Source organism: Rissa tridactyla, chromosome 6 (genome assembly GCF_028500815.1).
Source record: "Rissa tridactyla isolate bRisTri1 chromosome 6, bRisTri1.patW.cur.20221130, whole genome shotgun sequence".
In the NCBI taxonomy this organism is placed as follows: domain Eukaryota; kingdom Metazoa; phylum Chordata; class Aves; order Charadriiformes; family Laridae; genus Rissa; species Rissa tridactyla.
Window position 1 is genome coordinate 36,606,545 of NC_071471.1, and position 13,247 is coordinate 36,619,791.

The 13,247-nt window shown below is 52.3% G+C and overlaps 1 protein-coding gene across 6 annotated transcripts in view; it reads left to right on the top strand.

Moving 5' to 3' along the window:
* CDH23 (cadherin related 23) overlaps positions 1–13,247 on the top strand; it is a 210,387-nt gene that overhangs the window by 14,102 nt on the left and 183,038 nt on the right. For all 6 annotated transcript variants that reach the window (XR_008467045.1, XR_008467046.1, XR_008467047.1 and 3 more), the window contains exon 3: positions 794–871. Coding sequence is in view for 3 of the 6 variants with exons in the window: in XM_054205963.1 (XP_054061938.1) it covers positions 794–871 (78 nt within the window). In the remaining 3 variants the exon portion in view is untranslated. The remainder of the gene's footprint in view (positions 1–793; positions 872–13,247) is intronic.

Below are 13,247 nucleotides of genomic sequence, written 5' to 3' on the forward strand. Positions count from 1 at the left end.
GGCCAGACCAGTTCAAACCTCTGCTTTCCCATGTTCTTGGTGCCCAGGGGGTGAATGGCATTTCTCAAAGCCTGCAGGCTTGGCCGGCTCCGGCTGCGTATCGAGGAAAACCCCTCCCTCAGATGCAGCCTGGTCAACACCAAACCTTAGAAAATCACCATGTTCCTCTCCCGCCGCCTTGTTTTCTGCCATTTCCTTGAATGGTAAATCTTTCCCGGTTGGCTTTTCCCCCGTTTCAGGCCACGATCGTTGTTCTCCTACGTGCCCGTGCACTGGATTCTGTCACCTAATGAGGCTGCGGTTGGAGGGCAGGCGCGTGAGCTTCCATCTCCGTGGAAAAGGGAGTAGAAAGGAGTGAGCCTGGTTATTAAAGGTGAAAGGAGGCAATTAGAGGGAAAGGCGATCGGGCGATGGGAGAAGGGAGGTGCACTGGGTTTTGCTGGGATGGCTGACAAGGCGAAAGGCTCTCAACCGTGGGAACAGAGCGAAGGTATTAATCATGTGCTAAAACAATAATTGATGTTCCTTGTCCCCGAGCTGTTGGCTTCCCCCTTCCCCTCTGCCTTCGCCCTGCTGGAGAAAATACTAAAAGAAGAAAGGCTGGTGGAGGGAAGGGGCTCCCCAGCCAGCTTCTAGGGGGACCGCGCCGCTTTCTGTCCTCCTGCCGGCCTTCACCTCAGGGGTACCCATCACCATCCCCATGCCGAGCAGCGAGCCCCGTCCCCCGTGTGCGTCCCTCCTTCCAGCTGCACCAAGCCGGGGAAATAACGCCTTGCTTTTGTCCTCTTCCCAGGTCGGGGCAATCACCTGCCATACTTCATCAACTACTTCTTCGATACCTACCTGCTGATCAACGAGGACACTCCCGTGGGTAAGTGGGACGTGCCCGCGGGCGGGGGGGTTCTGCTGCTGCCGACCCCCTGATGGAAAAGGATTAAAGGAATGCTTTTCTTCTGATTGACAGATGTAGCTTATTTTTTTTTTTCTTGACTTATTTAGCTAAGGATCGGTTTTTAGTAAATGCAGAAATCGACCCGGTCATTCTCGGCCTCTTTCCAGGCTCTCAGTCCATTAAACTCGTGCTCTTCAATCAGGGCTCGTGACTGGATTGTAATGCAGGAGGGATCGATTAGGAGCGGGGGGCGGCCGGGTGGGAGCCTACAGAGGCCCCTTCTCACATCTACTGCCACCTTCAACCGTGCAACCCCAGCAGCACTTTCCTCAAAAAAAAAAAAGTGCTCTCACCTCACCGAAGTTGTCACGGGAGCTACCAAGGGCTGGAGGACTCTGGAGAGAGAGGTCTCCTCTAGTGGCTGCTCAGCTCAGCCCCGGCTTCCAGCTGAGGCATCTCTCTTTTCTTGGGGGTCTCCTTGGTTGCACCTTTTGCAGCCCCCGTTGTCCTGGTTGTTGGGATTTGGGGGGTGTCTGAGCACAGGGGCTTGGGGGCGAGTTTTTGGGTAGATGGCGTGGAAGCTCCAGGGTGGTGGCCGAGCTCTGCACAGAGATGTGTCCTCAGCAGAAGGATTTGGTGGAGCCCTGGGGAGCTTTGTCTTGCGGTGATGCTCAGGAATATTTGCAATGGGAAATAACAGTGACAGCCGCTGCTCGGGTGCCTTTATTCACAGCGCCGTGGAAGGCAGGCTGCGAACAGTGTCAGGAAAGGAAGGACCTGACTTCACTGTAATTTTTTTTTCTTCTCCCCCCCCCCGCCAATGACTTGCATCCGTGTCATTTTTCATGGTCGTCTTCTGCAAACCCACCCCTTGGAAGTCCCTTCGCACCCGGCTGCTTTGTGTTGTTGTCTGTGTTGTCCCTGCCCCCTCGATAGCCCGTGTCTCTGCAAACACACGTTTAGTGCTAAATACGCCCCAGAGAAGTCCCAGGGACGGATGCAGGAGCAAGAGCTGGTTGGGAACGGCTTAATGGAAATGCTTCCTCGCCGAGTATGTGGCTCTCAAAGTACTTGAGCTTTGAAATACCTTATGGGAATTGGGCTGAACTTCTAGTTTGGCAGAAAACGGGGGAAGATTTCTGACAGCCTGCTTTCCAGTGAGATATTGTGCTTGGAATTACTTTGGGGGGATGAATTTTATTTTTTTTTCTTTTGTTAAACTTTGTATTACACCGTAGAGAAATGAAATTCACTCTTAAGAATATTTGCACCCTGGGATTTTTGTTTCCAGGTGCACCGGAGGGAAATGTCAGCCGTAGAAGTGTTGACAAACAGCGTTTCTGTGTTTTTTCCGCTGTTGGTAGATGTTTTCTGAGTTATGCTTATTAACTTTAAAAAAAAAAAAACGGGGGGGGGGGAAGTAAACACCTTTCTAATGATAAGCAGCAGAACTGTATGTGGTGTCTTAGCTAGAAAAAACAGGGGTCCTTCTCTGGGGGCTGCTGGAAGTGCCCATCACCGTGGTGTTGGGGAAATGCCCCCTTGTCCCTCCCTGCGACGTCCCCGGGCTCACTGAGCCCCAAACCCAGCAGTCCCCGCTCGCTGCTGCCACACCGAAAGGACTCTTAAGCAACAATTAAGAGATCATTCCCCCTCTAATCACTTACAAGAGTAAATTAGTCTTGTCAGGAGCTATTAAGACGGAGAGCTCGGAATTCATTAGGCGAAATTGGGCCGAGGGAGCTGCTGGCGCTGCCGCCGGTCCAGGCTGATTAATTTCTCCCAAAACATCATCAATGCCCATCTGTTTCGTTTAGGTCCGGGGAGAGCAATTTTCAGGTGGACTGACCCTCTTAGTCAGTTATTTCACCCAGAAGTAATGGAACACACACACACACACAGAGGGGGAGCGTAGGGAATAGGAGACGTGAGCTCGAGGAAAGAAAAAGGGATTGGGAAAGAAATTTTCAGGAGAAAGGGGGAGATGCCTGGAGAGGAGGAGGGAGGGATAATGGCTGGTGGGACACCACGAGAGCCCACATCAGCTGCTGGTGGCTGTGTCGTGGCATGTTTCACTCGGAAAGCAGAAGTACCAGTGGGTTAATGGCCCTTAGAAGAAGAGTTTGCAGGAGAAGGACCATTTGTCTTTATCGCGCTACTCACCACCTTCAGGAAAATCATTCCCAGGGCTGTTTCGTCTAATCCCAGCCCTTTTAGAGGGCTGATGGTGAGGGAGAGCGGGGTGGGTACGGATGCTGGGTGAGTCGCTGGAGGTCTCTGTCAAGATGGGATGCTCACTTGGCGTGGTGGCACTTCTGCAGGTGGATTTTCCAGCCCTGGATTTGTCAGCCAGCAGGGATGGGCGGGCAGCGCTCCTGGGTTTTCTCTTGGTTGGGGGTCCCCCCTGCTGCAAAAGGGAACGTCTTTTTAGCATAATGTAATGACTGGAGGCTAATTGCCCAGCAAATGGATTTGCTGTGTGCAGGACAAGAATGGGAAAATGAAGATGATCCATCATGTCAGGTCTGTAACTAGCCTTATAACCACCTAGCTTGGATTCACCCGGGTTTCTCTGAAAGCTTTCATGCCTCAACGCCTTGCAAAACGCATGACAAAAGAGGCCATTCAGACGAGCGCGATTCCACTTTCCCTTCATCCTAGCGATAACATTTTAGCGTTGCTGAAATAATGTTGTCTTAAAAGAGTGGGAAACGCTTTAATCGTTGCACCCGAGCTGATACTGCGCACTTGTTTTTGCTCCTGGGGCCACGCCATGCCATGGGCACCCAAGTGGGCTGGGGACAACGTGTCCCTCCTCCCCGTCAGAGCTTGTTCCTGCACACCCTGCCCAAAACTAGAAGGGGAATAAATTTGCAGGACTGATCTCCTCTGTAAAGCCTGTTGAGGTCGAACAGTGCATGACAGAGAAGGAAACCCGCCAGGATTTAGTGGCAAGGCTTGACCACCCCCCTGGGCGATGTGAGTGTGAGAAGATGCTGGGAAACGTGCCCGGGATGGCTGGCAGGTGTGGAGGCTGGGCTCCCCTGGGGCTTCTGCCAAGGCTGCCTGTGATTTGATTCCCTCAGTTATTTCTGGGCAGGAAAGCATGCAGCTGAGGCTCTCGGCTCTCCGCCTCACCAGCTTGCCGGGATGCCTGGTGGGATGCTCAGCCCTAGGTTCTCCAAAGTTGGCTGCCTCGATATCTCTTCCCGCTTGTTCCACCTGTGACAGTGTATGGGGCTGTGTTTTCTGCTCAGAGCCCCCTTGCTCCTTCACTTCAGCTCACTGCCTCTTCCAGGCCGTGCTCTCCATCCCTTGGGTTGGCTGTGGTCAGAAAGCATGGTGGGTGACTGACAGGGAATTTTATGGGTTGCTTCTGCCCCCACCTTTGCTCTGCACAACTTCTGCTGAGCTGGCAAATGCGCCATAAATAGCTGAGGTTTCGGGAGCAGGGTGGGTATGCTCTCATTAGCTTACAAAAAAACCCTGCTTGTCTGGGGACTTGCAGGTGGCGACTTCCAAAAGCTGTTGCAGGAATTTCGGTTAGATACAGTAGAAGAGAGGGTGGTTGCTGGAGACACCCAAACCTCTTGGTGGTGTTGACTGAGTCACGAATTCTGCCAGGGAGCACGCATGTGGAAGCCATTCTTGTTCAGGCACTTGGCTGTCCATTGGCCGTGCCGTTGGATGGTTGAGGATTGCACTGTGGCTCTTGGCACTGACTAGGAGAGCTTTGCTGGCTGACAGATTTCTGATGGTGCGGCTTGACTTTCTGCAGTGGGGAACTCGGATTACGCTTTCCCAGGGCAAGCTGGGGCCCTTCCAGGGCAGGATGCATTGAGCAGACCACCTCCTCTGCTGGCAGGAGAAGGCACTGTGGAATTTGAGAGGAAAGCTGATTTTTTTTTTTTCTGGGGATACCCGCACCAGCTAAGGGGACTCCAAAACATATGTCTGTTTCTCCACCAAGTTCTGAGGTGAAGAGCTGAATCTTGCTCTTTGTGAGACCTACTTCACCAAAATGCGCCATATTGGATGTTGCCCCATGGAGTTGGGGCTCTTACTGGGGACCCCAAGTTGTTGCAGCCTGAGAGGGGCCAGGGATTGTGGGGTACTGCTGCAGTACAGGTTGTAATTTGATGGCTGGTGGTGATTAAAGTGATTGGGTTGTTGTGTGTCACCTCTTGCACTTCAGGGCCTTCTGGGATGGAAAGCTATTTCCCAAGAGGCCTGGAAGAGGAACTTGGTATTTAGTGGGCAGCGGCAGGGCGGAAACTCTGCACGTGGATCTGAGGCAGTGTGTCCCTCTGATATTTGTGGATGACTTGACTTGATTCTCCATCCTAAGCGAGGACCAGGCCAGAGGGCTTTTCTTCTCCAGGCAGGGAAGGCTGCCATCCTCTGTGTGCTCTCTCTGTCCTTTCCAAAGCAATCATCTCTTCTGCCACAGCCTTTCACTGCGGTGCTCTGGTCCCGGGCAGCCAGATGCTTTGGTCCCCGAGGGTGCTGGGCCATTCAAGCTGCTGCTGAAGATACGGTTATCTGCCTGTGATTGAGCACGGGCTGTCTCCGCTAAACCCTGCCTGCCTGTTTGATCCCACGGCTATAGGCATCTGCGGTGGTTGGGCTTCTCCATCGTGGCCCTTGCCTAATGCATCACAGGAAGGGGAGAGGGGAGGAAAAGTGCTGGCTGAGGTCTCTGCATACTTCTGGACTGATTAAACTGTTTTGGAACCGTCTGGGCCAGATATCCATGCGTGAAGCTTGTGGGCCATCTGTTGGGGACAGCTTTGGAGAGGGGACACCGTGGGCGTCTGAGCGTGGGAGCCTTTTCCCTTTGGTGTCTCCTGGCCTCCCTCCTCACTTGCAGGGGCTGGAGGGGGGGGGGGGGACACTGCCCGAGCACGTCTGCCGTTGTGTCCCCCTTGCTCAAAATGAAATAATGGAACTAAAAAGAGAAAATTAATTTCACCTCTGTGCACCACGGGGTTAAAAGTCGCCCTGGTAAGACCAGAAGGCGTTGTGGGTGTGCTGTTAATGGGGTGCTAATTGGGTACTAAGGAGGTGTAACTCAGAGGATGCCTTTAAAGCCTGGGGTTAATTCCTTGAAAGGAGCACATAGGGAGTCCTGGGCAGCGACAGAGCCTTTGTGAACCACACGAGGTAGGCTGGCTTTTAGCAGAATTTGGCAAGTTGGAAAATGCTTTTGCAAAATGTGGTGGCACTGGTGGTAGAGTGGGTGGAGAGCTTGGGAAAGGCTGCTTGTTCGTAAGAAAAGTGTGTTACAGCAGTGGCTGTGCCCTCTTCACGCCAGTGCTGCCCAGTGCTCCCTTCCCGTGGCTCTGCACCCGGCTGAGTTTGCGGGGAAGGGCCCCTGTGCCCGCGTGGGGTCGAAATAAGACATGGGCTGCCTTCCCGTCAGAGGTGCTCCATCCATGGGTGCTGTGCCGAGGGGGAAGCCTCCGGCCAGCTTGACCAGCTCCGGCCAGGGCTGCGCTGAGCTGTTCACACCCGCCGAGTTAGCGGGGAAAACTAACCCTGTGTTCTTATGGGTGTCCTGCTTTGCCAAAACAGCTCCAAAAATGCTCCAAAGAAGAGGTAATACCCTTTCAGGAAGGTAAGGTGGGAATGTGCAAGTGAGAGCCCAACAGCCACAGGACACTTCCCCACCCCAGTTACACCAACACTATGTGTTTAGGGTGCAGCCAGCATCTATTTCTTCAAGGTTTTTTCTTTTTTCTTCTAGTCTGTAAAGCTAGCTTTCAGCTAGACTAGTGTTTAGGCTGGTAGAGCTGCAAGAACATGTGGACGCATAAGTCATGGGAGGCCGGACAGGCTATCCCTTTGCTGTGGTGTTGCCTTGGATCAGCTTCAGCTGGTGGGGAAGCCATGCTGATGTATGTAAATAATCCCCAGCTGGGAGGGCAAATGTGTGGCAAAACAAGTGGGCTGGTGTGTGCTGGAAGTTGGTCTCTGGCTGGTTGGAGAGTTTGCACAGCGAGTGTCCCAGCATCTGTGTTAGCACTGATGTGGGGGCAAGGGTTTCATGATGGAAAGAACCCAGTAAAGTTGGGGTTTTTTTATGGCTTTTCTGGCAGGCAAAAGGTTAGCTGGCAAATATAGGGTAGACCCTAGGCTCCTTGACTTGCTGCTGGGTGGATGTTCTTAGCCATAGACCACACGAGAGGATGCCAGCAGTGGTTAAATCCGAGCTGGAGTCCAGCCGGGGATGTTTCATTCTGCTGGAGCTGGCTCCCTGAGGTTATCCGTCCTGTTCCGAAAAGAACGAGATGGGATCAACTCATCTTCTGTAGGCCAGAAGCAGTTTGCTGCCTTTGGTAAGGTTTGGGGGGAAACATTGCTTTTTCTGCTTCTAAACCCACCCCCTCGAACGGACTGAATTTGTTGCCACCAGCAGAAGGGCTGCTTGTCCCTGGCGGGCGTGTGAAGCCCAGCTATTTGAAACGTTCTTTGCTCCCAGCAGCCTCGGGGGTTCCCACCACCTCCTGTTTTGGTGCTAGTGTTACAGCAGGTACGCGGACTCTTATTTTCCACATGGAGGCTGGCACCGGCGTGCCCCTTTGGGCTGATGGTACCAGCCCATACGTGTCCATCACCCCGGCGGAGCGCATGCCTGTGTGCAGCCAGCAGAATTGATTTGGCCTTTTACAAGGGATAATTCCAGAGGAATGCGCTCGTCCCTGACTGCGAGAGAGATTGAGATATTTTTGAATAGGAAACCTGCGTGGCGAGCTTCATTACAGGCATTGCTGAGGATGGGTGTGAATATTCTCCTTTGGAAAGGGAAGCTCGTGTGTCGTCTCCAGTGTTAATTGGAAGCGATATGATCATCCGATGGCTACTTACCACTTAAAGCTGCTTGAGCATTCTGCAAAGGACCAGCCTTGTTTCTAAGCATCATAACGACCCAAATTTGGCGTTGTTAGAGGAGTATTGTAAGAAGAGGGTTTCGTTCTCCTAATGCAGTCCTCTTCCTGTTTGTCATTTGAAGGCCCCTTGGTGAAATTACTTGTTGAGCTGTAAAAAGTGCAGCACTGTTAACGAAAATTTAAGGCTAGAAAATTAGTTATTCCCAACATCAGGAAACTTAAGGGGAAAAAAAAGCTCCCCCCACCCCCAAAACCCTTAACCCTGCATCATTAAATTAATCACTTCATCAATCACTTAAGTTTTCATATCTGCTTTGCTAATAGGCAATAATGTTAATGCTTATATTTAAGAAGTGAAAGAGAGAGAGAGAAGGAAGAAAGCGTATTTGCAATATGGACTAATTAACATGCCGGGGTAACCTTGCTTGTGGTAACGGCCTCATCAAACCACGTGAAGGTTGGATCTCGCCACCTTCCGTGTTGGAGCCCTTGCACGGGGGGCGAAGGCCTCTCAGAGGAAATAGAGAAAGAGTGTGTTTGTGGGGTGAATTTTATGCCTGAGATGACTTTAGTAGCATTAATTATCTGTACAGCACCCTCGGTAGGAGCTCCGTTTGTGGGCTGGGCATTGGGCTGTGCTCAACAGAGCCCTCCTCATTAGACTGGAGTGTCTTGGGTGTCAGTGCTGTCCCAGCTTGGTTAAACTTGGCCTTTTTCCCAGCCGGTTGGAGGCATTATCGGGGGGTGACAAACCTGATATAGCGCAGGGACAGGAGTGTGAGTCAGGCTTGGTGAAGCAATAAACGCAGGGCAGGGGGGAAAGTGTATATGCATGTATGTGTGTGTGTGTATATTCAAATTAGGAGGCTATATATGTATCTTTGTGGAGGTATTAATATTCTAAGGGACTGTAATACGGGCCAAGAGTATTTCCCTGTACTGTAGGGAAATACTTGCGTGTGCATACACTCATAGTTTTTATTTTTGGTGGGGAAGGTGAGCTGTGTTTTCACTTTGAGTCTATCGGTGGGACCTCGTAGGAAAAAAGCTGTGGTTGCAAACAATATCAAACGTGCTTGTGTATTTTGCCAGATCTATCCCATGAGAGCCTCTTCTTACACAATTTTCAGACTTCTGGCCTCGTGAAAAATTAACCTTCCGATTAAACTCTCCATAACTGACCACTGTGGAAGTGCTACTTTGTCTTTAAACAAGGAAAAATTCGAACTTTTCCCTCCCCACCACTATGAGTTTGTGGTTGTTGTTTCCTGGTGTAAAAGAAGTCATAAAAAGTGCAAAAAATGCAATGAATAAAAAGGTAAAGAAAGCCCAGCTGCTTTTCACCCGCCTCAAAAATCATCTGAGTGATTAAAACGTGGAAGTTTACTTGGCTAGTCCTTGTTATGGACAACCACCACCTTCCTGTATGAAAATAAGCAGGTAGGAGAGAGTCCTTCTGGAAGCATGTGTACGTGCCATGGTGCTGAGATTGCAGGATAAAGGTCCCGCTGTCGGGAATTGTTTTAGCAGGACGCTGCTGTTTTATCCTGGTGAGCATCCCGTTATCCCGGTGAGCATCCCGTGCTCAGGGCCAGGGTGTCGGTAGGTGTTGCACTGCCATAACTGTGCTTGATTGCCTGGGTGGCCTCTTAGGAAGCCTGTTTTCTTGCTATTTCTGCACTTTTTTGGACCCCAGGATGCACAGGGTGGTCGCCTTGGTGTTGCCACATGAATCCGTCCCCTCCCCGTCTCCTGGCTTTTAACCCAATTTATCGCAGGCTTGTGCGAAGGCACCTTTTCTGCCTTTGAATGGCTTAATGTGCTTGATTGGCAGGGGGAGTTAATGAACTGGTTCCTCCTGTCAAACCGTTCCTGTACATTGATGGCTTTGGAATTAACTGTAACCACTCGGGGGGGGGGGGGGGGCGGGTATTAAAAAAAAAAAAAAATAATCTGGAGACAGCGTTGTTGGACAACTCAATGAAAACATCTGCTCAATTTGCAGCGGCGGCCAGAGGAGTGGGTAAGCTCCGCGCCCTCCCTCTCTTAAAGATTTATTAATATTGCTTTTTACACCGGGGGGAAAGATTTCAAACGCTTGACATTTAATGGTTAGTAACTCAATTTTATTCCATTCATCTGCACGGGTTCGTCAGCCGCCTGCTCTGCCGAGGCCCCGGCGTTGGATCGCCGTCTTTCTGCGGGTGCGCAATTAGGAAGGCGATTCAGTGATTCAGTGCCTCAACGCGGAGGGACCTCTTCCTTTTTCTTTTTTTTTTCTTGCTTTCTAATTGATTATTAGGTTTGAGGTGAGGGATGATACTATACAGTGTGATACACCCTTTCGCAAACAGCGACATGGCTTCGTTTCTTACTCTGCTGTTGAGTTTCAAGCAGTTAATTTGGAAAAGGCGGGGGGGGTGGGGGGGGGGGAAGACCTTTACCACTTGACCAAGTCCAAGGGAGACGAAGAACTCGGTACGGGGAGAAGCGAGGAGCGTTCTCACAGGCAGGGATTAATGGTTGTTAATAATGATTTTGGGAAATAGAGGGGAAGAAATAGATACGGCAGAAGACTGTAAAGTAAGTAACGGCACTGCGGAAAAACCTTGACTCCAGAAACGCGCATTTCCCCACGAGACAGCCCCATCAAATTAAACACATCCTGCCGGATAAAACAATTGTTTCTGTATGAAAGAGCACTGGTGTAAAACTCAGGGCAGTGGGACGCTCAGGCAAGGGAGCAAAGGGACCAGGGGGAAAGCAGCATCCTGTGCACATATCTCTCCCACCGCCCCCGAAGCGGCTTTCCTGGTCCCCTCTTTCATAGGAGGGGCCAGAATTTGGTGGCCGTGGCTTTGCGCTCAGCAGCAAGTGTGCCCGGCTTTTCTGGCCTCGGCTTCCTAAGCAGCAGCAGTCTTGGGGGGGGGGGGGGGGGGGGGGGCGGGAAAAGGCTCAGGGTCCGTTTGCTGCTCGCAAAGAGCTCGGTACTTCACATCAAAAGCCAAAAATACTGTGCTTGGTGGGTGTCCCGCTGTAAAAGCAACTGGAATCTGCCGGACAGGCTGCTTTCCAGTCTTGTTGTGGGTTGGTTTTGATTGTTTGTGGGTTGTGTTTTTTTTTTTTTTTCCCTCTAGAAACATAAGCTCCCCCCGGGGACCAGCGATACCGCAGATGGTTCGGTTCTTGTTTTGCCTCTCCTGCATCCTGTATCCAGGTGGCATCATCCCGGCGGGCAGAGGGACAATTTTCACTGGGACGTTGATCTCAGAAATGATGGCATGCCCACCCACCCCAAAAAAAAAAAAAGCTTTGGTAGCAGAGATGTGCCTGCAGCCTCTTTTGAGCAAGAAACACCAGCAGTGTTTGGCCGCCCGGGCCGGAGGGAGCCGGTGGGGTTGTGCGAGGGGACGGCGAGGGGTTTCGCCAGGCACGGTCTGGTCCTGCTATCTCTTAAACCCACCGCCTTGTAAAAGTGGAAGTGGCCCCAGGTGGTTGGATAATGGCATCTTTAATTGTGCTCTGAATGAGATTAACTTCTTATCTGACAGTTTGACATCTTTATTATTATTAATGTGTGAATAATACAGTGTGGGGTTGTTTTTTTTTTTTATGTGTAACTTTGGTAGCAAATGTTTTCCTTTTGTTTAGCGGCGTCTGTTACTTTTGCTGGTTAGCCACCTGCAGATTCCCGGGCTCCAAGGGCAGGGATCCCTGAGGTCAAGGGATGCTGCTCTCCTACTTCTTTCCTTATCGAATGGTAACTGCCGTTGCACCGCAGCTATTCCTGTTGCATTTATTATTTTTAAGCTGTGAGTAGAGGTGGTGGCGGCGAGCAAGTCCTCCGGTGAGTCTGGAGTTACTCAGGCCAACGGGAAGGGGGATGGGATGGGACGTCGGGGGCTTGGGACGGTCTCTCCCAAAGGCCAGTCGAGAGGAGCGATATCCGTGGGCAGAGAGGGATGGCTGGCACTGTTCCAGAGGGAGTTTCTTACGGCCCTAAAAACCCAGACAGAGGTTTGCTCCATTTACTGTTGCCTGGCCAAAAAAAATTATTCAAAATGCAGTGGAAAAAATTGCTGGCCGTGGGAAAGGCTGCTGGGGAGGGGGCTCAGGATGCTGCCAGGGATGGACGTAGATGCCAATGGGGCTCCGGGTGCTGTGGCAGGGGCTGGGACCCTCTCTCTGAGTGGGGAAGAGAGCCGTGGAGGGTGGGAGGTGGCTGCAATCTGTCGACTCCATGGAAAGTCGTTTCCACGACATAACTTGCTATTAAACGGGATAACGAGGTCAGTAGTGCCTCTGCCTTCAGCCAACACTTCTATCAAAACCAATATTAATTTTCACTAATTAGGAGCTGCGGCTAATGAGTGTCACAGCTAATTTACCTCATCCGTAACGAGGGAGAGGAGGGGGTCAGGCGCCTGGGATCAGAGCCTGCGAATCTGATCTCCCTTTCTCTCTTGGCCGGGCACGTGTTTGTCCCTGGGATGGACATGGGCGTGTGTGTGTGTCCCCTGCCTCCCCTGGGGAGGGCGTGATGCTTTGGGGAGGCAGGGGAGGAGCCGTATGGGGAGAGGCACCGTGCGGCGGGGGTTCTCTGCTCCCATCCAAAGGGAAGGAGGAGGCGAGCGGCTGTTGGGGTGAGGTGGAGAGGAGCGGGCATCATGGCAGAGAGGGTTGGTGCCAAGGTGTTGGAGGGGAGGCGGGCAGGCAACCTGCTGGCTGCTTGGGAGAGTGCCAGAGGGGCTCTGAAGCTCAGCTCCAAGCAGTTGGGGGGGGGGGGGGAGGCAATAAAAGGAAAGAGCTTGGTGAGATTTACAGGGGAAATTTGGGGAACGAAAAGGATGAGAAGCTCAACACGCCCTGGCAATGTGCGCTGGCAGCCCGGAAACCCCCCACACCCTGGGCTGCATCCCCAGCAGGGTGACGGGGGGGATCCTGCCCCTCTGCTCCGCTCTGGGGAGACCCTACCTGGAGTCCTGTGTCCAGCTCTGGGGCCTCCAGCATAAGGAGGACACGGAGCATTGGAGTGGGGCCAGAGGAGGCCGCGGAGATGCTGGGAGGGCTGGAGCCCCTCTGCTGTGAGGACAGGCTGAGAGAGCTGGGGGGGTTCAGCCTGGAGAAGAGAAGGCTCCAGGGAGACCTCAGAGCCCCTTCCAGTCCCTAAAGGGTCTCCAGGAAAGCTGGGGAGGGACTCTGGATCAGGGAGGGGAGCCATAGGACGAGGGGGAATGGTTTTACACTGAAAGAGGGGAGATTTTGGTTAGATATTAGGGAGAAATTTTTCAGTATGAGAGTGGTGAACCCCTGGCCCAGGTTGCCCAGAGAAGCTGTGGCTGCCCCATCCCTGGAGGTGTTCAAGGCCAGGTTGGACGGGGCTTGGAGCAGCCTGGTCTGGTGGGAGGTGTCCCTGCCCAGGGCAGGGGGTGGCACTGGGTGGGCTTTGAGGTCCCTTCCCACCC